At 51.1% G+C, this 22,961-nt stretch overlaps 12 protein-coding genes across 12 annotated transcripts; 7 read left to right on the top strand and 5 right to left on the bottom strand.

Moving 5' to 3' along the window:
- Nucleotides 1-872: 872 nt before the first annotated feature.
- On the bottom strand, nt 873-1,661 carry N7515_008111 (uncharacterized protein; the record flags this gene model as incomplete). The annotated part of the gene is made up of 1 exon (XM_056668855.1): nt 873-1,661. The coding sequence occupies one exon, from the start codon at nt 1,659-1,661 to the stop codon at nt 873-875; it is 789 nt and encodes a 262-aa protein (XP_056518685.1).
- A 1,114-nt stretch (nt 1,662-2,775) lies between these two features.
- Nucleotides 2,776-4,868, bottom strand: N7515_008110 (esterase family protein; the record flags this gene model as incomplete). Its single annotated transcript, XM_056668854.1, has 2 exons — nt 2,776-4,383; nt 4,446-4,868. 2 exons carry the CDS (start codon nt 4,866-4,868, stop codon nt 2,776-2,778), a joined length of 2,031 nt encoding a protein of 676 aa, XP_056518684.1.
- A 788-nt stretch (nt 4,869-5,656) lies between these two features.
- N7515_008109 (uncharacterized protein) lies at nt 5,657-7,393 on the top strand (the record flags this gene model as incomplete). Its single annotated transcript, XM_056668853.1, has 3 exons — nt 5,657-5,883; nt 5,940-6,769; nt 6,834-7,393. The coding sequence occupies 3 exons, from the start codon at nt 5,657-5,659 to the stop codon at nt 7,391-7,393; spliced, it is 1,617 nt and encodes a 538-aa protein (XP_056518683.1).
- Nucleotides 7,394-8,341: 948 nt separating this feature from the next.
- On the top strand, nt 8,342-8,796 carry N7515_008108 (uncharacterized protein; the record flags this gene model as incomplete). Its single annotated transcript, XM_056668852.1, has 2 exons — nt 8,342-8,456; nt 8,576-8,796. 2 exons carry the CDS (start codon nt 8,342-8,344, stop codon nt 8,794-8,796), a joined length of 336 nt encoding a protein of 111 aa, XP_056518682.1.
- Nucleotides 8,797-9,751: 955 nt separating this feature from the next.
- On the top strand, nt 9,752-11,542 carry N7515_008107 (LysM peptidoglycan-binding domain-containing protein; the record flags this gene model as incomplete). The annotated part of the gene is made up of 4 exons (XM_056668851.1): nt 9,752-10,389; nt 10,440-10,680; nt 10,734-11,022; nt 11,088-11,542. 4 exons carry the CDS (start codon nt 9,752-9,754, stop codon nt 11,540-11,542), a joined length of 1,623 nt encoding a protein of 540 aa, XP_056518681.1.
- A 169-nt stretch (nt 11,543-11,711) lies between these two features.
- On the bottom strand, nt 11,712-12,964 carry N7515_008106 (uncharacterized protein; the record flags this gene model as incomplete). Its single annotated transcript, XM_056668850.1, has 2 exons — nt 11,712-12,402; nt 12,459-12,964. The coding sequence occupies 2 exons, from the start codon at nt 12,962-12,964 to the stop codon at nt 11,712-11,714; spliced, it is 1,197 nt and encodes a 398-aa protein (XP_056518680.1).
- A 1,072-nt stretch (nt 12,965-14,036) lies between these two features.
- N7515_008105 (uncharacterized protein) lies at nt 14,037-15,648 on the bottom strand (the record flags this gene model as incomplete). Its single annotated transcript, XM_056668849.1, has 2 exons — nt 14,037-15,071; nt 15,628-15,648. 2 exons carry the CDS (start codon nt 15,646-15,648, stop codon nt 14,037-14,039), a joined length of 1,056 nt encoding a protein of 351 aa, XP_056518679.1.
- Nucleotides 15,649-16,037: 389 nt separating this feature from the next.
- N7515_008104 (uncharacterized protein) lies at nt 16,038-16,336 on the top strand (the record flags this gene model as incomplete). The annotated part of the gene is made up of 2 exons (XM_056668848.1): nt 16,038-16,152; nt 16,233-16,336. The coding sequence occupies 2 exons, from the start codon at nt 16,038-16,040 to the stop codon at nt 16,334-16,336; spliced, it is 219 nt and encodes a 72-aa protein (XP_056518678.1).
- A 702-nt stretch (nt 16,337-17,038) lies between these two features.
- Nucleotides 17,039-18,685, top strand: N7515_008103 (epoxide hydrolase family protein; the record flags this gene model as incomplete). Its single annotated transcript, XM_056668847.1, has 8 exons — nt 17,039-17,259; nt 17,334-17,467; nt 17,541-17,813; nt 17,879-17,887; nt 17,943-18,129; nt 18,190-18,314; nt 18,373-18,527; nt 18,587-18,685. The coding sequence occupies 8 exons, from the start codon at nt 17,039-17,041 to the stop codon at nt 18,683-18,685; spliced, it is 1,203 nt and encodes a 400-aa protein (XP_056518677.1).
- A 919-nt stretch (nt 18,686-19,604) lies between these two features.
- Nucleotides 19,605-20,573, top strand: N7515_008102 (DUF1917 domain-containing protein; the record flags this gene model as incomplete). The annotated part of the gene is made up of 1 exon (XM_056668846.1): nt 19,605-20,573. The coding sequence occupies one exon, from the start codon at nt 19,605-19,607 to the stop codon at nt 20,571-20,573; it is 969 nt and encodes a 322-aa protein (XP_056518676.1).
- A 419-nt stretch (nt 20,574-20,992) lies between these two features.
- N7515_008101 (COG1/VPS51 family protein) lies at nt 20,993-21,874 on the bottom strand (the record flags this gene model as incomplete). The annotated part of the gene is made up of 1 exon (XM_056668845.1): nt 20,993-21,874. The coding sequence occupies one exon, from the start codon at nt 21,872-21,874 to the stop codon at nt 20,993-20,995; it is 882 nt and encodes a 293-aa protein (XP_056518675.1).
- A 159-nt stretch (nt 21,875-22,033) lies between these two features.
- On the top strand, nt 22,034-22,762 carry N7515_008100 (OB fold domain-containing protein; the record flags this gene model as incomplete). The annotated part of the gene is made up of 1 exon (XM_056668844.1): nt 22,034-22,762. The coding sequence occupies one exon, from the start codon at nt 22,034-22,036 to the stop codon at nt 22,760-22,762; it is 729 nt and encodes a 242-aa protein (XP_056518674.1).
- Nucleotides 22,763-22,961: the final 199 nt, after the last annotated feature.

Raw genomic sequence — 22,961 nt, 5'->3', positions numbered from 1 at the left:
CCCACATACGTATTAATTGCACTTCCATATCAAGGAAGGCGAACGCAGGCTCCACCCACGGTGGAACCGGGAACGGGCGATAACTGAATGTGCCTTCACGGTACCTCTGCGAGTGGTTAGCAGAGTTCGAATTAGGATATGAAGATTGAAGCCCGAGGAAAACATATACCTCTGGGAAGGTCACCAGTTGGAGCTGCACAACTTCAGTCAAAATAGTCTCACCTACAACATCAAGAAGACATGTGATATCGCCTTGACAAATGGTCTGGATCTTAAACAAATACACCCGCAAGGGTCAAGACCCGAACTTCTTTCCATGTCAACCAGGGCGTGAGAGTTGGTGTGGCTCGATATCTTGCTGACCATTGTGTACTAGTATCCGACCTATGAGAGGGTTCCCGATATTCTAGAGGACGGGCTCGACCCCATCTGGCCTGAAGTTTTCGGCAGTCAGCCCTTTGATCAACGCGATGCCGATATTCTCGATGTTTTGTCGAAGAAATTCAAAGGCGGCGGGGATCAGACGACTACGAGGCTGTAGAGTGAATTACCTATAGATCCTAGAAGGGGTCCTCCCGCATGGTGCGCATGTATATATTTGATAATTATCTAAAGGGGGGGGGGGGGTAACCATATCATCGCAATTCAAACTTTCGGCATTCGGAAGATATTGGATGGAAGAAGATGACATTCCTATCTGAGGAGCTATGGGACCAAAGCCTGCGTGGAGGGGCAGTCAGTCAGCTGACGTCCCATCCCTCAACAGGTGGTTTTGGCAAGATAGAAACATGCCAAGATACAAATGAAGAAGGACCCAAAAGGCGGCTGCAGTCAAGGCACTAAGAGTGATGAGGGAAGTGGTTGCACTTTCCCTAGACCGTAGTCAGGGAGGAACGCGCCGCGGCTTCGAAAATAGTAAAATGCATCTTCCCTCGAATCTGCTCGGCTAACCGATTGATGGTATGGCCTTGGCGGAATACCCATTGAGATGCCTTTTTGCCAGACGGCAATCGCATCACGTGGTCCTCAGTGATGCGACTCTGGATGTTTTCTTTGCGGATGCGGACGATCTGTCTGTTGATGGTAGAACAGATAGGGCCCGTGACAATATCCGCTTGCCCAGGCTGCCAGAGATAGTCGAATTTCGGGTGGGGCATTTCCTCTCTTATGCTTGTCCAGATGTATTCTTTCCAGTTAGGAGAATACCACAGGTTCTCCCTGCGGAGGCTGTTGATAAACGATTTCGGAACCTGTATATGAATGATACAGGTATCCGCTGTAGGGCATCTCCTTTCTGCCCATTTGCGATATTCCTCAGCCGTGTCCTTGTCCGCAGTCCAGTAGTGAGCATTAAAATTCCAGTTGAAATCTCCGTCGGGAGGTGTTCTGAGTGTGCTTAGGTGGAGCCTCCCATCACTCTCAATGATATCACCCGGTTGCCTCAATTTAAGATGTGCCTTGCCCTTGTATAAAGAAATGTGCTCGGCGAGGATACCGGGCTCAGGCTGAACCATCACATATGCACCCGGAAATTGGAAATCTTGAGGTGTCATATTGATAGTTACTGTCGTGGGTTGCTGATGGGATGGGCCCTGTTCATGTCTGCTGGGCTCATGTCTAGACTTATTCCTCGGCCGCTTATGCTTCTTCTTATGAGCCATGCGCTGGTTTGCCTGGGCTTGGAGCAGTTGCTGTTGACGAAGCCGTTGTTGAACCCATTCTTTCACAGCCCCAGTTTCAGGCTGTTATCTGGTATACCCAATAGTATACTCAAGCACCTCGACACTCCTTCTGCCATTGTGATGTCGAAGGTTTGGATAATATGAGGCTGGAAACCACGGGTGGTAACGGACGCAGAAGACGACGACGAGGTCGATGACTTTGAGACAGACCTGGGTGCACTAAATGCAGCTGAAACCTTTTTCTTCCCACTGGTATCCGTCGATGCATTCGGGCCGGGTGGAAGATCTGACCCTGAGAAAGGTCCAATACCAAGAGTTATGAGAGAGGACATGGTGGAGGTGATTGAAGGGGATGAATATGATAGAATGTGGAAGTTAAAAGGATAATGTGAGACTGTGAGACTGGGACAGTGAATATGTCAGGAAGAAGAATAGTTTCGAAGGTTATCCATTAGATATAGAAGTAAGTGGGGTTATTCGGAAACAATACTATACTGTACGAGACTAGACCGTATTAAGCCATCACATGATTCTCAGATGTACCTGTCCCGTTTTTTAAATGGTAATCCGGCGGTTCCATTTCTTACCTAAGAGAAAAACTCTCAGGCAAATGAGGCAAGCATGGACTGCGGCCTGACCCACCTAGTACTGTCGGCCTCATCAGTATCCTGAACATGGCAACTGGGTTATGTGGTGGGTGCCAGGGTGACCACCAGCGAATCCTCACTGTTGTATGTTTTCGTCTCTTGCATTCTTTTGAATTTGGGCCGTCACAAGGCGCGACTTGCCCCTCGATTGCCTCTGCCGCCCTCTATGTTGGTAAAATAGTGAAGGCTTTAATAATGTTCGATTTGTGCGGTCTCAGCGTTTCTAGCGTTCCATATTCACCGAATCACCAACAGGGAGCCAGGGACCCTATCAGCGGCAGATGCCTAATGCCACAAGTGCCCACAACGAGACCACTTCGAGCGACTATCTACATCACATAACCCTAGGCAGGCACTCCATGCTCTATGTGGTTTCTTACTATTGGTTCAAGATATCGAAGTCTTTGATATACAAAAGGGAAACTCATAAAAGCAGGTCTATACGACTATCCAGTTCCACTACAGCCATCAGTGAACCCCCCTGCCTGCTCCACCACCTTGTTATTATCAAAGCACCGCGCGTTGACCCAGATGGGCGTCTTGAAGGTAACCTTCCACTCGTAGCCGTCATCATCAGGCTCATCAAAGTATTCAAAGTTCCAATCGCTGATACCCCCTCCGACACAATCCTTGGCCGCCCCCAGGAATGAGTCCTGGCCATAGTCCCAATTGGCCCAGCCGGCACCATAGATCGTATACGAGCTGAAGAACACCTTGTACCCGCCGTCACACTTGCCATACGGCTCTTGAATGGGACCGCCATCGTCGTCTCTCTTTCGATTATTTGAAGACCGCTTTCTTCCTCCGTCGTCGCCATCCTTAGGCCATGGCCGGTTATCCCGCTGCGGAGTAACAATGTACGTGTGATCGCCGCGTCTCCAGCTCCCCCCAAACTTCCAGTCCATCGGGTTATCTGGGTCATCGCCATCGCATCCGTTCACGATCCGCTGCATGCTCTCTACGCACGTATCGTGGTCGAACGAGTCCGTGGTGTCCTCCAACTGCATCTTGAACTCGGTCTCGTCTGGTGTTCCCTCGTCGTATTTTTTGGACCAGGACCATCCCTTCTCCTCGGGATGGTTATCCTCCACGTCGTCGCAAAAGTCCTTCAATTTCTCATTGAGGCGGGGTTCGCTTGCATACGCCCTCCGGCTATCGTCGGACCCATAGCATTCAAACTCGTCCACCATCTCGCACGAGGGCGGATCAAAGCCCAGCCACTCGGCCCGCACGTCAATGGCCGTCTGCAGCGCCCACGACGCAATTGTGTAATGGCCCAGCTCATTCGGATGGAAGTTCTTCCCAATGTCATCGGGAATCCATCCGCCCCCTGACTCCTGGAGCTCGCCGTCCTTGTCCCCAGGGCAGTTGGCAGGCGCGGGACCATCCCCAGCTAACCGGCGGTGCACCATATGCAAAGGGTTTCTCGTCCGACGGAAGCTCGCAGAGTGGGTCAGCATCTCATCACTCTCTTGCATTCGGGCCTTTATCCGTTCAGTCTCGTTCAGATCCGCGACCTTAACCATTCCATCACCCGTCGTCCCTAGGAACGGAATGGTGCTAGGCTTGAAGAACTGCAGATCTGGCACATCTTCATCTGGGTACTCGCCGGACGAGGACGGATCGCAGTACTGGCCCCGCACATACTTCGACGGCCAGGGATCCCAGTTGCTAAAGCCAATCTTGTACTTGTACTTATCGGCTTTGCGGGCATCATTGACCACCTTGCGGATGATGTCGTTGAGCTGGACGACGAGGTCGTTGAACCTTTTGCGCCGCTTGACGGTCATAGTCATCGGCGTGGGATTGTTGGGTGGTGTCCACAGGGTCCAGTCTTCGTTTTCAGCGCAGTCTTCATTTTCGGTGTTAAAGAATTGCGCATAGCCATTGAAGACTACGATGCTGGTCTCGGCCATCTTGTCATCGAGGGCGTCAAGGAGGAGCTTGAAGTTGTCCTCGATGATCTGGTCCAGATTGTCTTGGGCGATGTTGAGGACATCATTGCAGGAGTCCTCGTTGTAGGGTGAGAAAACACATTTCAGGATGAGTGAGCTCTTTACACAATCGTTAGCATCTCGGAAATTGGTCAGTACACACGGGCAAATGCAGAACCTACCAGGCATAAATCATTGCCGCCTGCTGTCATAATGACTAGATCCAGATCGCCGTCAAGATTTTTGATCTGCTGATAGATATTACCGGTGCGGTCTCCACTACACGCAGCGAACTGGAAATCGGATCCACCCAGCTCGTCCTTTAGAATCATCGGGTACGAGGTATCGTAGCGAGAGCACTGGTAATCCTCATCCCCAGCAAATGTTAGGAAGGCCTTGCCTAACGGATTGCCCGAGCCGATGCCCGCGGTGTAGCTGTCTCCGACGGCTGCCCATTTCTTGACCCAGTAAAAGTTGCCCGGGTCGCGAGGGAGCTGTCGACGGGGAGCTAGGTTGGGAGAGGTGTCATTTGGAAGGCCATACGCAGACTGGGCGTAGAAAGTCCCGGTGAGAAAGAGGGAGGATAGTAGTATTCTCGTCTTCATGACTGTGTGTTGTCAATCATGGACATTACCTGCCAGAAAGACGAGGGAATACAGAAATATAGGCAATTTTCCTGCTTCTACGCTGAATCATACCTGTTGTACTTCCTTTCCTAACTCGGCGCTTGCTAGTTAGGGCTAGTGCTTATCTGCCAACGGATCGATAAGGTTGTGACACCATCCGCCATGGCTTAGTTCAGGCGCCCCAGCTGACCCTCCCGCCGGATTTGCGGGGTTGTGCCGTCCTTCCAGGTACCCACATGAGGCTGTAACCCCGCTATCTCCGCAGTCGTAGGGTGCAACTCGGGGGCCATGCACGAAGCAGCATCCTGGCCCGGGTCGCCTGATTTATAAAGTTAAAAGGGCTTATTGGACCTTCGCTATGCGCCCGCCCCACCACCTCGGCACATGGTCATGCAGGGAAATTGCCAAGCACACCACCGCACGGGAAGTGGGGCACAACCACACGGGCCCCCAGCACGGGAGCCCCACTTCCCGTGCTACATACCCGGGCGCCGGAGTAGTACTTGACACTAGTACTAGACAAGAGGCCTGATGTCGAGTCACGATCTTGTCGCGGCTGAAATGTAACATTCGGGGTTCACCCCGGGATGGATGAGGATGAGATCTATGCCGATCCTTGGGGGGCCTGAAAGCCAGTGGGAACTTGTAACTCCGGCAATGAGGGTGCGCTCTGAGCCTAGGTAGGATATCTTGGATTCATATTGTTCCCTCGGGTCATTCAGTGATTTACTCTCATTGACCATCCGCCTTTGACCATACTACACACAATGAGGTTACTACAGTCTATCCCCCTGCTGGCCGTCTGGTCGTTCGTGAGCCTCACCAATGCAAAAATCGATCGCAACCACCAGCATGAATTTGCACTCCAAGCTGCACGAAGCCCCGCTGGACGATCACTATCGTTTGCCAAAATACAATCAAAGGCAAAGAGCGAGGACCCAGACTACACCTGCTCCAAAAACAAGAAATGTGATCTGGGCTGTTGTGGTTCTATGTAAGCTCCCCCTGTCTCCAGACGGGCTCAAACAAGAATACTTACAATTCATGGAGTGATAAAAACACAGGAAAGGGCGTCTGCGGCTTTGGCCCTGATTTCTGCGGTAAAGGATGCATATCCAACTGCGACCGCAAGAGCGAATGTGACGCCGGCTGGGGCAAGCAGTGGTCCAATCTCACAACATGCCCGCTGAATGTCTGCTGCAGCAGCGCCGGATTCTGCGGCACAACTGAGCAATACTGTGGCGGTGAACTTGTGTCTTCTCCGCAGTGCGATCCAAACCAGAAAAGCTCTAGCGGGCGCACGATCGGATACTACGAGGGTTGGAACTGGCAGCGCGACTGCGGCACCATGACCCCCCAGCAAATTCCATTGGGATACTACAGCCATATCAATTTCGCCTTTTCGCTGATTGATCCCAAAAGCTACCAGCTGGTTTCTATGGACGAGAAGACAGGGAAACTCTACGATCCGGTGCGTGTGCTCAAGGGCCGTCAGCCCGATCTACAGGTCTGGCTCGCTATTGGCGGATGGGCGATGAACGACCCAGGAAAATATCGTACGGTGTTCTCTGATCTTGCAGCATCTGAGAAGGATCAGGACGCCTTCTTCGAATCCGTGGTTTCGTTTTTGGAGAGTTATGGCTTTGATGGGGTGGATCTCGACTGGGAGTACCCCGTTGCAGATGATCGGGGCGGCGTGGAGGCAGACTTCAAGAACTTCGTTACCCTCGTTAAGCGTCTGCGTAAACGTCTCAATCAGATGGGAAAACCGATGGGGTTGTCACTGACTTTGCCTGCTTCATATTGGTATCTTCGGGGATTCGATATCGTTCACCTGGAGCCGCATATCGATTTCTTCAACATCATGACCTATGATATCCGTACGTTTCTCTCTTCATACACCTGTTCCACGTATATTTTGCCGAAAAGGTGCTAACTGAATAGACGGCGTGTGGGACGGTAACATCGAGCAACTGGGATCATACGCCCACGCACACACCAATCTCACCGAGATCGAGGACGGGCTGAAACTCCTCTGGCGCAACAACATCAATCCCGAGCGCGTCAATATGGGCCTAGGCTTCTATGGTCGCAGCTTCACCATGAAAGACCCCAACTGCATGGAAGCCGGCTGCGAGTTCAGCGAAGGTGGTAACGGGGGCAACTGTACAGGCACTCCCGGAGTCTTGTCTGCCGCTGAAATTACCAAGATCATTGACGACGGTGCGAAAGTAACGTTGGATAAGGAGGCGGCCGCCGAGATCGTCACCTGGGATAAAGACCAGTGGGTGTCGTGGGATAACAAGGAGACGCTGGCCATGAAGCTGAACTACGCCAACGAGCGGTGTTTGGGAGGCGTGATGGTGTGGGCGATTGACCTCGATGACGGCACGTTGATCGAATCACTGGTTGGTGCCGGGCAGAAAAGGAGGGAGGTTTTGCCGGAGCCGCCTTTGGTTATTCCGTGCTATGGGTCGGGGGACAGTGGCAAGGAGGAATTGTAGCTTCGAGTCAACAGGATGTGCACTGAAATTTCATTATTTGGTTTGATTTTAAAGCTGCCTCCAAGTTGTAGACCATCCATGAAAATACCATATCTTCATTATGAAGATCTGTCGAGGCTAGTCCATGGAAAGAGGAGCAAAAAGAGTGTATTCTATATACATAGGGACTAGAGAGATATATACTAGGAAGGAAGGACGAACTATCTCGGTGGGAATCTTATAGAAGGATCACATGACGCAGCAAACCCCAGAATAGGTCACCTTAGACTCACCTGGAGCCTCTGTCTAAAAACATAGAGAAACAAAGACACATGATGTATGTCTTCAAAATCTATCTTCCTTGCTCTCGGGCTGTGGCAGACTTGGCCCACCGAGGACGTTTCTGACCCCCGTAGAGGCCCCAAACAATCTGTTTTTTGGCTTCTGTAAGGTGGATTGAGAAATATTTGAATGTCTAATATGGACAAAAGTAATAGCCAGGTTACTCTCACAGAGCCGACCATTGGGACAGTATGTATTCAACAATCTACCAGTACCGAGCAACTACTAAACCACTACCAACGGAGCCAAATCACTCAAATAAACATCTACGAACAAGTCGATGAGTCTCCACTCCCGCTGCTGAGAAACGCCTTCTTGAAAAGATTGGACACCGATTTCCTGGTTTGCAGCAGCCCGGACTTCTTAACCTGGATATCGCCATACAGATGCGTTATTCCCACGATATCTCTCGGGCTGGGTACCTTATTCTTCTTGATTCGGTGACGACCTCCCTCTCGCTTCCGAAGCTCGCCACTGTCAGCCGGGGGCTGTTCGAGGATTGAGAGGCGCTCATCCCCGTCATTCTCCTGGGCCTCACCACTATCGATACCACCCGCGCCAGATGGATCTACAGAACAGTGTATCAGCAAATGGAACAACATAAGAAAAGATGGAGCCTTACAAATCATGATCGAGTCCCAGTCCACGCTGCCTGCGCCCGCGGCGGATGATGTCTCCACGTCAATACTCCCCGCCGGCATCGGCAAATACTCTGCCGCAGAGAATCTGACCACAGAGGCGAGTGCGTACGAGTTGCACAGCTCCTCTCGTGAATAGTGCCTCGGCATCTGAGTGCCGCCCGGGCTGATTAATTTGCCATCCGCAAATGCTGCGTAATCCTTGAGGTGCTCGCATTTCCAGTTGCCGTTGTTGGCGGGTCCAAACACGGTGCCGCCCTCCCCGCCTATAACGCCCGAACCCCAAAAATAGGGGTTCTGATGCTCATGGTGCAGGCCCCAAGCGTGGCCCAGTTCGTGCGCAATATTGGGAACGATGTCCAGCATCCCGATATCCTCGCGGAAGCTCAGGGTGGTCTCCGCTCCCCGTTCACCCTCTTTCGGATAGCCAGGGGTCGTGGCTAGGTGCTGTCCTAAGCTGACTAGGAGGAACTTCTTCTGATTTCCGGGGTCTCTGCAGAATTCATCTGTGCCTTCTGAGACCGTGAAATCCTCGGACAGGCCCGACTGTCTCCACAGCTTGTGGGCGTTGTGGATGGATTTCCTCATCTTCTTTTTCTTTTTGTCCTTGTCCTTGCCTTCCCCAAAGGTGTCGTCATTCAGGCAGTAGGTAATCTTGCGATCGGGCCATGGTTTCGTCCTCTCAGCCCTGCTTTCCAATGAGATGGTCGCCCACCGGCGGATTAGGCCTGGCTTATCCACGAGGGCAGGCTGCCACCCTCGGCTGCCGGCCAGGACAGGGACATTGAGCGACAGAAAAGTTAAAATGAAAAAGGTAAACGACCGCATCTCGGAATATGGCCACAGCCTAATGAGATACTCGTCAAGACAGAGGTGTATGTATTCTGATTGCGTTCTTCTTTACATATTCCTTTGGGGGGAGAGGAAAAGGCATATTTCGAGGGAGGCCTCGGCATTGGCAATTGCTGCCCCTCTCAAAATAAGCCGCACCCCGGTCGGATCCCTACTCGCGGCATTATCATTAGGCGTCCTTCAGGCGTCCAGCGCGGGAAGATTCTCCGCAGATACATGCATGCGTGGGTTCGTGTCGATCCCGGGGCTGAGGCGCCCGGGCTGAGGCACAGGTACTAACAGGGATTACAAACAAGAACTATCAAGCATCAGGAGTCGGTGACATCTCCGACGTGCTGAGTTAGGAAATGCCGCGTGTTGAGATGTAACACTCCATCGTGATACTTTCCCTTCAGCTGCATGCGACGGTTAGGGCACTGGCAGCGCTGACAGAGCCCCACTCTGTCCGGCTAGGAGGAAGGCTGCCGCATGCCATTTAGAAAACACTTGAGCAGGTCCCTTTCCCCTATTGTAGAATCAACGGTTTGACACTAAAGGAATTATCAAAATGGGTCTCCTGAGGAAGACTGTGACGCTTTTAGCAATATCGCTGAGTCTCGGGCAGGTCCTGGCTCAAGACTCGAAACCTTCTGGAGATACATTAGACGGCATTGCATGGAACTGCGATGCCTTCTACACTGTCAAGAAGGGAGCCTCGTGTGATGCGATCGAAAAGAAGTTCAAAATTACGCACAAGGACTTCATCAAGTGGAATCCCAAAGTGTCTAATGATTGTAAGGACAACTTCTGGGTCGGATACTCCTACTGTGTAGGAATAAACCCCGATCAAACCTCCACCACCACCACCACCAAATCAACATCAACAAGCACATTGACACACTCGACGCACCCAACTGGTACCACTACTACCACTGGGAGCAATACACATACGCACTCTGGCTCCCCATCTCCACCTCCAACATCCTCTCATTCGCATCCTGGCAATACGACGACCAAGCCCTATTCGACCCGCTGGCCCACCAGTTCCTATAACCTCACGGCCCCCTACACGGCGACTGCATGGCCTCCCCAACATACCCTCGGCGGACAGCCAAAGAACTGCACGACCTGGTATCAGGTGAAGCCGCGCGACACGTGCGACAGCATCGTTAAGCAATATGCCAACCGCTTGACCATGGACCAACTGTCAGGCACCTTTTGCTATATTCAATGTCTCCTGCTAACTCGTCTCCCAGGATTCAATACAATCCGACACTGAAGGACGACTGCCACCGTCTGTATGTGGGATGGTATATCTGTCTCGCTGTCAGGACCAATAACACCCTGACCCTGCCATGGTATACGCGGACCAACGCGACCATTCCCTCTGCAACCCCTTATGTCCCGCCAGTGACAACAATCGTGCCTGATTTCACAGCTCAGCCTCAAGCATCCGGGATCCCGAGCAACTGCCAGGATTTTTTCAAAGCTCAAGAGGTACCTCAACCCATGTTCTACCATCCGTAATTGTAATCTAATAAAGAACATAGGGCGATAGCTGCGGCACCGTGCTGAAGAAGTACGGATACATCACCAAAGAGCAGTTCTTCAAATGGAACCCATCTCTCAAAGGAAACTGCCAGGGCCTACAGGCTGGTTACTACTACTGCGTGGCCAGCTTCGACCCCAAGGACTTGCCGCCACCACCTACGGTTACCAAGGCCGATGCTTCCCCAACGGCCTCAGGGACCAACGAAAAATGCAAGGCCTTCTACCAGGCCACCGGTAGCGATGACTGTGCCTTAATTGCGCTCATGTTTGGTACATTCTCAGAAAAAGGTAAGATTTGAACTTCCCAAGAAGAGCTCCAACCCTTCAGCCAACTGATAAACCATGTGGTATAGACTTTATATCATGGAATCCCAGCGTAGGAGACAACTGCAAAGATATCAAAGAAGGCACGTATTACTGCGTCGGCCTCCCAGATACGCCCACCACTCGGACGAGCGCGATCGCCACAACGCCCACGACATCCGGCTCAATGCCCACACAAACCGGCGTGACTGAAAAATGCACCCAGTTCTGGTTTGTCTCGCCTTCTGACACTTGTGATTCGATTATCTCGAGTAGCGGGGCCTCAAAAGAGGGCTTTTACCAGTGGAATCCGGCCGTGGGTAAAGACTGCGCTGGGCTGAAACCGAATTATTATGTCTGTGTTAGCACGTCGAAGCGTCCTAATTCGACTGGGGGGTCGCTTACCACCCTGACTGGCTCAGATACTCCAGCTCCTACCCAGACTCCTACGCCGCCGTCTGCTACTGCATCTCCTACTTCGTCTTCCACTTCGTCTTCCGCCTAGGCGAGCTAAAGATATGAAGTTTATTGTTTTGGTTTTGTACGCAGACCCAGGTAGAAAATACTCGCGTATAAATGTTCTCGCTTCATCCTAGACTCAGTATCAGTAGAATGAATTCTCTTTCATTCCTCTTTCACTAGTACCAGTCGTAGTCTAAGGTACGATCCATTTGCTATCCATGAGTAGACACATAATTTTCTGATATCTCTTCACCCCATACATCACGGTAGAGTGCCGGCCCCATACGATCAATATCGTCCCATCCCGCGCACAACCAATATCCCAACTCTGGCTGGCCAGTGGCGTTACCAAGCCCCTTCCAAAGTCGATGCCCGAATTGTTCATCAACCTTGACAATTACCTCTCCCGGGTACAGTTTCAATCGCCGTCGCCAAATAGCCTGCCACCCCTCCAGCTGCATAGCAATTTTAACATCCCTCCCCGGTCCCATAGCACGCACCATCTTGTCAATCGGACTCAGGATTACTCTCTCCACCTCGCCCACAGGGTCTTCAAAGATCTCCGGCTTCGGTGGTGCGACATGACTCTGCAAGGAGATATATAGGTGACGAAGATTAGGAAAGGTTTCTGGGACCATGCCGCATAGTTCGTGAAGTGTTGAATCAGCCCCGGACGGCGGATCAGGGCTTGCCGTGATGGCCCTCTCCCAGAGTACACCGACCAGGTTATTTTTCTCACTGTAGTACTTTTGACGTGGCTTCTTTAGATCCCAGATCAGGACCAATGAGGAGATACTCGCCAGTCTTTGAGGATGGAGCAATTGAGACAAGTTCAGTTGGAGCTCTAGACCGGAGAGGTGGAATGTATTCCTTGTGAACAAAATTTCCATTCCATCTTGATACCTATATCGATATTAGTTGATCAATACCAATGACATCAGGAAATACTGTAAACTTACGCCATATGACAAGCAAGCAACCAGCCCATTATCCCGATATAGCAGCCCGGAGGCACGTGAGGTTCCGTATATCCACGCGAATACGACCATTTTGGCACACAGTGATCATCGAACGGGGGGCGTACATCCGGATGCGCAACAAAGGCATCGGATGACTTCCTCCAGCGATGACACTCGCAGCTGAACCACTGCCATGTGGATTGTTGGGCGTGACCAGCGCGTAATTTATTGTCTGGTTCAGCCTGGGGCTGGTACGGGGGACCATATCTTAGATCCACATGGAGGGTGCGCTGGCCAAATGCAAACACTAGGATCTCTTGCCGGATTTCCAGCGGGAGTCGTCCAAGGAGGCCGTAATTGCTGGGATAAGACTGTCTGCAGGCCTCTGTTGGTTGTCGTATAGCCGGGGTGTTGAGGAATGGGAGCGGTGGGGGTGCCTCCTCAGGTTCATCCACGGTTGCTTTTGAATGGATGAACTTCTTCGTCCATCTTTTGATTGATTTCATCGTCTTTGGTATTAGGCTTATTAGCGATTAATGTCGTTTGTATGTAACATAATTTGGACGTCAGCTGGAGTGTTTATAGGCATCGAGTGCAGCAAACATGGCGGGCGGCCTAACATCTGGTTAAGTGTGGGGTAATATGGGTCACCCGCAGTTCGTATCCGCGGCTAGCGGGTAGTATCCACACTATACTCATTTAGGAATTTATGTGGGGCGATGTGGCGCTTACTGTGTAAATATCAGCCCTTGATTCAATCCAACGAGCTTGAAGGTAGCACACATTGCGATCTTCACAATGAACGACGATGACTTCTTTCCTCGCTGTTATCATAAACCCCGGACGCCACTCTATTTTCGTCCTCGACCTGAACAATGTCGGCTATCTATGAGACTGCTCATGATATGAGATTAATACCTGTCTAGTATGTCCTTCGCCTGTCAAGGAAACCTACAATCTTCAGACAGCAAATTCTGGATAAACCAATTGCGACGGTACTTGCCAAGATGCACAGTGGGCAGGGTCACGAGCCCCTACCATTGGTGTATGACTATAATGGACTTGTTCAATACTGCAATCCCCGCAGCCTTCAGGCTTGACATATTTTTGGGGGTCTCTGTGGTTGTTTCCTAAGAGGATGATATCCAATGCATGGATCACTCTTCTTCAGGCTTTCAATAGACAGATTGTTGGCCCCGCCCAATTGAATGAAGCTCAGTCTGAGCCCAAGGTTCACACTATGCGCCAGTATAGCCTGAAGCAAACCGGACCACATAAGCTTATCTGGCTAACAACATCTCTCATCAGGCAATTCCCTTTGAAACAATGGAATAACCTAGCAAATCGTTTCGTCGTCCTGAGCCTCTGCCCTTTCTGATACATCAAACATACTGGGGAAGCTCTAAACAGAGCAAATTACACTGACCGGAGAAGATGGAAGCTAGCGGCTCTTCCCATCTCTTATTTTTTGTTTCATGATTTTTATTTCCAAAAGAGTTTTGTGTAAAATTTTTTTTTTTTTTTTTTTTTTTTTTAACTGCCTCAAAATCCGCAGGAGACCAACCCCAGGAAAAAAGGTCAAAACAAAAAGAGCCAAGCCAGGAAAAGGTCCATCCTGGGCTGGATGGCAGCCCAGATGGCATTGCCGACAATGGCAATGAGATTCGAACCAACCCTTCTCGACGCAGGCACCAGAGAATGGTGTCTGCCTCGGACCCAGCTCCAGGCTTTCGCGGCCAAGATTGCCAAACCCTTCACCATTGGGTTTGGAGCCTGTGTGGGGGAGAGTGGAGGAGGAGGCGTGGGCTCCGGCTCCGGCTGCGGGTAGTGGACCGTCTCCGTGTTCCTCAGGAGCGACGGGGGCCGGGGCAAGGACAACTTGGCCGGTGGGCCACCAGGAGCTTCGGCGGCAGCCACCATCTCGGCCCGCCACTGCAGCCATTCTCGAGACGAATGGAGGGGACCATCCTCGTAAAGTCCATTGCCAATCTCAAATTGGCAATTTCGGGCAGCAGTCCCGTAGTCTGGGACGATCCCCCGGGTACCCTCGGGGCTGTCGTGTACCCAGCTGCCGTGTGGGGAATAAAACTTGAACACATGGCCCTCGGACTCCCGGATCAGCTCCGACCCATGCAACTCAAGTACCAGCCCTGCGTCTTGGTCCTTGTCAACCAGGACCGGGTCCACTAGTTGCATGGCGCGGTTCATTATGGCGGTTACTCGATACATGTGGCTTCCTGTTGGAGCCTTTGGCGGCGCTCTGATAATCGCCAGGGAGTGGGCTGGAGGGGTGGTCACCGAGTGGTAAACTGGGTTGCCCAACCAGTTGAAGTGATGAATATCTTCATCGTACTCGTACATACGAGCGCGGCGCTTGAACTCCGCCTCGCAGTCGGCAATGGCCGCCATGCCGCCCTTGTCCTTTCCATCGGTGGTGTTTGTGCGATCATCCAGCTCCTCAGATTCATCCGCCCAAAGAGATGATTGGGACCGGAGAATGTCGCTGGGGTGCACATCATCAACCTGCTGGTCGAGTTCGTCGGACTCTTCGGCCCAATCAAAATGCTGCGGCTTCAAGAGCTCGCTGGAGAAAATTTCAAGGGGGATTTGCTCCTATATATTGCACCAGAGGTCAGTAATATCCGAAACGCGAGACTAGAGAAAGACGGAGATACTATTATTGGAGAAGGAACAGTGGCTTTAGATGCCAAAGTAGGGATGAGGTTGTGCTTCGCACAGTTTGAGTCCTGTATCAGAGTAACTATCAGCGCCTAGTCTCTTGTTAAAGTAGCAGACAGAGAATTGGAGACAGTACCATCATTGGCTGGGCTTGAGAGCTGGGATGACAACCAGCAGCAGAGTTGGAGAGGTCAGACAAGCCAAGCTGTCCACCATTGACTTTTTTCTGTAGCGCGACGTTGTTAGTGTCTGATAAAGGGAGAGACAAGTGGTAACAAGTGGTATTCAGCAGTATCCAAGCACATACCATAATGATCGAGTTGTGAGTTATGATCAGTTAAAAGATGAAGGTTTTAGTTAACTGTAGTAGATCAGAATAGGATATTGGAAAATGGTGAAGAAGAAGAGGAAAAGTAAACAAGATGCGTTGCTAAGGACGTGTCTTATGTCGAAGCTGTGAAGCAACGCTCTTGTTATTTCTGCAAGAAACTGTCGAGGAAGGAGCAGACATTTCATATTGTGTTGCTATTGACAAACATTTTACCAGGGGTATTAGACCTGAAGCATATCATATGATCCTGGTAGACAAAACCCATCTACCCAACCTAGTATATAGTCTGCTTCACAGGCCTGGACTTCGTACTTATCTACAACTATCATGTTTGATCACCAGTTACGCCTTCCATTCTCCCGTCTTCATCTCACATCTACAAGGCTCATCCATCTCAAGCATACCCACCTCACCACTACCCCTGATTAAACATCATGACCACCCCCAATGTAAACTGTGCTGACGTTGATCCTCCTATCTTGCCAGCAGGATCAGAATAGATACTAATTTGAAACCCTATGGCATAGTCTCAAGACGTCAAAGACTTCCCGCCAGGGTCTACGCCGATAATGCCGAACTCAGTTCCGACCTCCACGCACACTAAGCCAAAGACACACCTATGTGGTAATGCGACAGAAATGAAAGCCCTCGCTCTAAGGCGCGCTGTTGAGGGGGAGCTCATAGGTAGGTATACTCCCACCACCTTTCAAGACGACCGCTTCCATCGATCCAAATAGAAGCCTATACTACATATTCCAGCACAGCTTATAGCCTGAAATTCCTTGAGCAATCCCAAGGACCGCCAAACTCTTCACAGAAAATGAGCAGCACCTACCGCGGCCAGGAATATAGCGACCTGGCACTCTGACCAAAAGACAGGAAGGAGCTGCCACCCACCAGAGACGCAAGGCATCGAGACAATTGATATGACTGGCTAAGGAGCAACGTCACCACTCCCAACTCCCACGCTCAAGAGTGATTAGCTTCAATTGCGCATATCCCATTTACCTTACCCCTCGCCTTGTCGATTGTTGTCAGTCCCGTCTTCGTTTGTAAACTCTCCTAATATCAGAAATCCAGCTGATAGACTCTCTGTGACGAATAGAAGCCACTGGCTACGTAGTACCTCGGCGATCCAAATATCTTCCATGCGGCAGAACTACTGTTTTTGCACCTGTTGTATTCCGAAAAGTTTTCGATTGTCCATGCACACATATATTAAGCATACCAACCTAGGCGACTAAATCAAGCATGAAAGAGCGTGACCGTGGTTGCCCTAGCGCTAAGCGATAACTGTCTTCTTCCGCGTATTTATCTATCGCCAATACTAATACCAGCGGAACCAATCAACCAAGCGCAAACAGATCCCCACATATGCTAATCCCGGGCCGAGATCCACCCAGTGGACTCTTCTTACTGTGTACTGCGTATCCGATACGCTGTCACCTGACTAATGATGTCACTGTCCTATTGGCCTAGGTGCTGCAGCCTACGCGAGCGTGAGTCATATAAAAACGAACGATATGCCCTCCTCAAGAGTAAAACAGCAAAGTCGACATCCCATTTCACCATGTCTTTGCCATTCAGTACCCCGCCCTCCGAGGCCACAGCCTCCCTCACACCATTCAAAGCCTCCATCCCGGAGGCCAGACTCACCGAGCTCGAGACCTTGATCAAACTAGCAAGACTCGCACCACCAACGTACGAGAACTCGCAGAAAGACCGTCGCTATGGTGTCACCACTGAATGGCTAGAGACCATGCGTGAGAAATGGCTGAGTTCCTATCGCTGGTAATGACATGATATAGTTTGCATATGCTTTCATATGCATTGGTATTATGCATGATGCTGAAGCGCTCCATTAGGAAATCTTCTGAAGATCGAATCAATAGTTTCCCGCAGTTTGTAACGGAGGTTGAAGGGTTGACGATTCATTTTGTTGGGCTTTTCTCTGAGAGGAAGGACGCTGTGCCGCTTTTGTTGTTGCATGGTTGGCCTGGTAGGTTTGTCGCTAATGCTCTGGGTGGACTCTAGGTTTTGTGGAGAGGTGTGAAGACTGATCGTTGTTGCAGGGAGCTTTCTGGAGTTCTTGCCTATGCTGCAGAAGTTCAAGGATGAATATACACCGGAAACACTACCTTATCACTTGATTGTGCCGTCTTTGCCGGGATATGCGTTCTCGTCTGGACCGCCGTTAGATCGTGATTTTGGGACTGGCGATATTGCTCGTGTTGTAGACCAATTGATGAAGGGTCTTGGGTTTGGGAGTGGGTATATTGCCCAGGGTGGAGATATTGGGAGTCGGATTGCTAGGCATTTGGGAGCGGATCACGAAAGCTGCAAAGGTACGAGGTTTGAGCATATTCTTACTCAGTGCGTTAGATCTCTTTGCTGACAGCCTGCGGTATAGCTGTACACGGTGGGTACAACTCTCCCCTAGGTTGTATGATGATCAAGATGCCAATATAATTTAGTCAACGTGGTATTCATGGGAAAGCCAGACGGCATGACAGACGAACATCTCAATGCCTATGAGCTCGAAGGAATTGAGAAGATGAAGAAGTTCGTTACGACAGGTTCTGGGTATGCAACTGAGCATGGTACACGACCAAGTACAATCGGCCATGTTGTGTCAACGAGTCCGATGGCTCTCCTGGCGTGGTAAGCTAGACGGAATGAAACACGACCGACATTATAGGCATGTAAGGCTGACACCCCCAGGATTGGAGAGAAATTCCTGGAATGGGTCGACGATCCACTTCCTGCAGACGAAATATTGGAATCCGTCACTCTGTACTGGCTTACAGAAACGTTCCCACGAGCAATCTATACTTACCGACAGGTAAGTCCTCTACTCCCTCCCTTTCATGTTCTGTCTAATGAGGGTTTAACAACTATGAATAGAATTACCCCCGCCACCAATCCCAGCCAGCAACGACCCTCGGTGGTACATCCACAAGCCTTTCGGATTCTCTTCTTTCCCTGAGGAGCTTGCCCGATTGCCGCGCTCGTGGATTGAGGCTACGGGGGATCTGGTGTTCTGGGAGCAGCATGAGAAAGTACGTACTCTGGCTCTTGGTGACACTAGAGAACTGATACTGATGCTGTGTTATTATAGGGCGGCCATTTTGCGGCACTTGAGAGGCCAGAGGAATTGAAGGCGGATTTGACCGAATTTGCAGACCAGGTGTGGCCTGGTATCACTGAGAAGAGGTAAAGCTACAAACTTGAAGGGTACATAGGAGGTAAATGACATGATCAATGTTCGAGGTCGATGAGGTCAAGAAGCTTGTGAATCAACCGTTAGAAATCGATACGTTTTGCCATAGAATTAAACACGTGTCGCAGTGGGATTATTGGGGCAATTCGTAGGAAGATATAGCCTTGCCAGTTGACGGAGGGTTTGCCAGTTGGCTAGATCGAGGGTCGCCAGTTGGCGGGAAAGATACCGCCAACTGGACAGACGTTTTTTGTTGATATTCTATCTAAAAACATACTGCACATGTCCCGATCACTTTTTGTAAATTCTTAACACTTACAGCAGCATGCGTAAAGTGTTAATTGAGTAATTTATCTCTCAGTTGGGTCTTGTGTCAAGTATTTTCAGAGCTAGATATATGACCGTGTATACCTGCGCCTAAAATTGAGCATCGCTCCCTCTTTTATAGGCATAGGTAAGGACAATGAAAGTGCACGTAAACAAAGAGATTTGGAAGCTGCCAGGACTCTCAGTTCAAGTTGGCAGCTTATCTTTATGCATGGAAGTCCCAGCGGCCAGTCACCTACGCGCGATATATCAGCGAGCAAGAGGACCCGCCACCACCTAGGTACATACGGGCAGTAGGTAGGTAGCCCGCGGGCTCAAGATGGAACCTAGTTCGAACATATGTGGAGGTAATTTGCTATTAGGTGAGAAGGGACAGGACAGAAACTTGCCATCAACTTCATTCAAACTGGCGACGGGCACTCTTCTTGAATTAGGTAGTGGGCTGGTTACAGATGACCAAATCGCTAATATTAGAACGCGGCTATCAGATCGCATCCCCTTCCCTCCACTACAAGTACCTCTCCCTCACCATTTGCAACCACTTAGCCATATCAATACCAGAATATTCCCAACCAGTAATAGAAGTAAAATGGTAGCAACCAAAGCAACCAAAGAAACCGACGAGATATTCTCCGACGAATCAAGTTTCTACGGTACCAACCTACCATTCCCATCAACAAGAAACCCCCAAGCTAACATCCACACAGGCGACGAAGATGTAAAGACCAATCTCGAAAAACAAGCAACAACATACGACCCAGAGCCATACTGGGTCTCAACCCACGATGCCCTCCTCTCAACAATCCAGCAGCACCTGCGCGCCCCACCAGCTACAAGGGACTCACCCCCAGACGTCACCATGGAAGACGCAGATGCAGAACCAGCCACCATCCCCCGCAGCCAGCGCGGCAAGACGGAGCCGGTATCCCGCTTCCTCTCCCGCCTCCCGCCATCAACAACCCAGGCCTCCGCCGTAGGACACTTCATCTGGATGTACAACCCGCACGCCGCGCCAAGACGCAGCGGCGACATCCCGACCCTCCTGCGAAAAGGCAGAGAACTATTACTAGAGTATGAGGATGAAGCGACTAGCTTGCGTGAGGCGCACGATAAGTCTGGTGCGAAGACGACGGCGCCGTTGACTAGGAAGCTTAATCCGCTGAGGAAGGAGCTGGAGAAGAATATCTTGCAGCTTGGGCGGGAGACGGGTGTTACGGATGGGAAGTGGATGTTGTTTGCTAGTGCTGAGAAGGTGGATGAGGTGTGGGCGACGGTTGTTCGTGCTATGGAGAGGGGGGAGCTTGGGGGTGCGGCGAAGGTTGCTGCGGATGGTGGGGAGGGGTCGATGGAGGGGCGGTTGATTTGTGTTTATACGGAGGATTTTGGGGATACGGGGGATGTGAAGAGGGTTTTGAGGAAGTTGGTTGATCTTGGGCTTGTTGGGAAGGGGAAGGGGATTTTCTATAAGTGTGATGCGTTTACGCATCTGGAGATTAACTCGAAGAATGAGTATGGGCTGAAGGCGAGTATGTACTCGAGTCGGGATATGCTTGGTTGAAAGTGGTGGGGTGATGGATGATTTTCTTGGTTATGGTTGATGAGTATTTGAGGATTTGGTCAATGACTGATATTATGACTGCAGTGGGTATCTCTGAACAATGCGTTTTGACTATGATACTTGATAGGCCTTGGAGCTCTGGTAGCGGTAGTCTCTGCCATTTGAAGGGTAGACTGTACACCCAAGGTATTTCCAAAGGACAGACGAGCGCTGGTTTCGTTGGAGCCCGGGCTACAGGCAGGAGTCGATTGATCACGTCTTCCACAGATTCGGAACGGTTGAGATCTTCATGAATGAGCCGGCTCATCCATGGTCGCGACTTTTGACCGAATCGAAAGTCATGGGACCGTCCAACAGGAGCCAATGCGGAGGAGCTCCCTGCAAATATTACGGCCCCGAGAGGGGCTATTGCAATGCGTTCAATCATCGTGGCCAGCCTTGGTCATGACTTTCTCACAAGCCTCCCGGATCTCAGGGACCCCCTTGACCTCCCCCCAAGCGTCAAGCAAATGCTGAATCTCCTTCCAATCCTTCTCCGCATCCTCCTGCTTATCCTCCGCCAAAAGCTTCTCCAATCTCTGCGGCGCAGCAAGCACCCAACGAACAGTATCCTTCTCATTCTTCAAACTCGACTCCCGATCCCCTTGCTTCGCATCCTTCATTCGCTTGCGTTGCTCCTCGCCTTCCTTAATGAGTCCACCAGCAGTCTCAGCAACAAAAGCAATAGCCGGACCAAGCGTTTTCGTCATCGTCAACGGAGCTCCACGTTCATCCATACTGCGGCGCATTTTCCCAATCGTCTCCACAGCCCGAATCAGCTTCGAGTAATTATCGTAGACAAGCGCTTTCCGCTCGCCATCCAGAGTGCGGATATCGCCAACCAACGTGTTCTCCGCCTTAAGCACCGTAGCCAGCGATGATGTAGACAGTAAATGATCCACGTACCGCTGGGGATCGAAATCTGCACTGTCGAGCTCCGTCCCTGACGGCAGAGCGGACCGGTCGGAGATATCCCCTGCGTCTGTGCTCCGCGGCACGCTGCGGGAGCGGGATGTGTCTCGAGGCGCTGATGAATCTAAGCCGGGTGGTTTGAGATTGTAGTAGTCGCGTAGGGCGTTGCGATTCCGTCGAGGGTGAACCGAGGGGGAGAGCGCGCGTGCGGTGGATGGGGTCGATGCGGCGCTGAGACCGCCGCTGACGCCGGTGTTCACGGCATCGAGTGAGGGGCGGGAGGAGGCTGGGCCCGGGGAGTGGGCTCGTGAGGAAGCAATGGAGGGACGTGGAGACGAGAGCGTAGACATTATTATGAGTGGTGTTGTGTCGGGGATGTCGGAGGTGAAGCGAGGCCAGGTCAATTGGTTTAAGCAGTGGTCTGTGCTCGTCTTTTCGCGTCGACGCCGCCAACTTCCTTGTCCCTTTTTACCAGCGCAACAATATGAAGAAAGACAATTCAAAACATCATGGCAAGTCCTGATCAAATTGCCGCTCAGATACTGAGCACAAAGTCCCTTTCCGTCTCCCAACCATGGCTCAATGACTTCCTATCATCAACCAGCACAACACAGCGCAACGTGCCACCGTCCGCACTCGCAAAGACGGCCATATTCCGCCTCCTAGCATCTGATATCAAAGAATCGCTTTCAAAACACAGATCCTGCACATTACCAGTCGATGTCTGCCGTCCAAACGTCCAAGAGCGCCGTCTACAAGGCTCAATCCCAGTGCAAGTGCTCGACATCGAAGACATCGGGACAAGTCTATGGAGTCAGATCGAAGCTATCGAGCGTGTTGAGCGCGGCGAGGCCATCCGTGGCCGGGAAATCGTGCGCACTATAGCTGTAGGCGAGGACCCCGAGGCGTCGTCGGAGAACAATCGCGCAAGTACCGCGACGGGCACTGCGAGCGTGTCTGGGAACAGTGGGTATGGGCCGCACCGCTTGATTCTTCAGGATGCAGCGGGGACTCTGGTTGTTGGTGTGGAAATGCAACGGGTTGAGGGGATTACGTTGGAGAAACTCGCTATTGGGGCGAAGCTACTGCTTCAGAATCCGACGGTTGCGAGAGGTATGGTGCTGCTTACGCCTAGGTCTGCTACACTGCTTGGGGGTAAGATTGAGGCGTTGGATAAAGTGTGGAGAGATGGTAGGAAGGCTAGGTTGCTGGAGAAGACTGCAAGCGCTGGAGATTGATGAAGAAGACGACTGCCAGGCCTGTAGGCGGCTGGAAGTCGTTCCTCCTTAATTATGCTTGTTACGAGATACGAAGTCTTCATGTTTTGTCTGGTTATCATGAAATCATTGTATGTTAAGACCTTAATACTACTGTTCCTCAGATATCAACTGTGTCACATATCAAGTCGCTAAAAACTGATGTAGTCTAGAGTATGCT

The sequence above is a fragment of the Penicillium bovifimosum genome, assembly GCF_028826915.1.
Source record: "Penicillium bovifimosum strain IBT 22155 chromosome Unknown utg000006l_segment0_segment0, whole genome shotgun sequence".
In the NCBI taxonomy this organism is placed as follows: domain Eukaryota; kingdom Fungi; phylum Ascomycota; class Eurotiomycetes; order Eurotiales; family Aspergillaceae; genus Penicillium; species Penicillium bovifimosum.
This window is presented reverse-complemented; position numbering and strand designations above follow the sequence as displayed.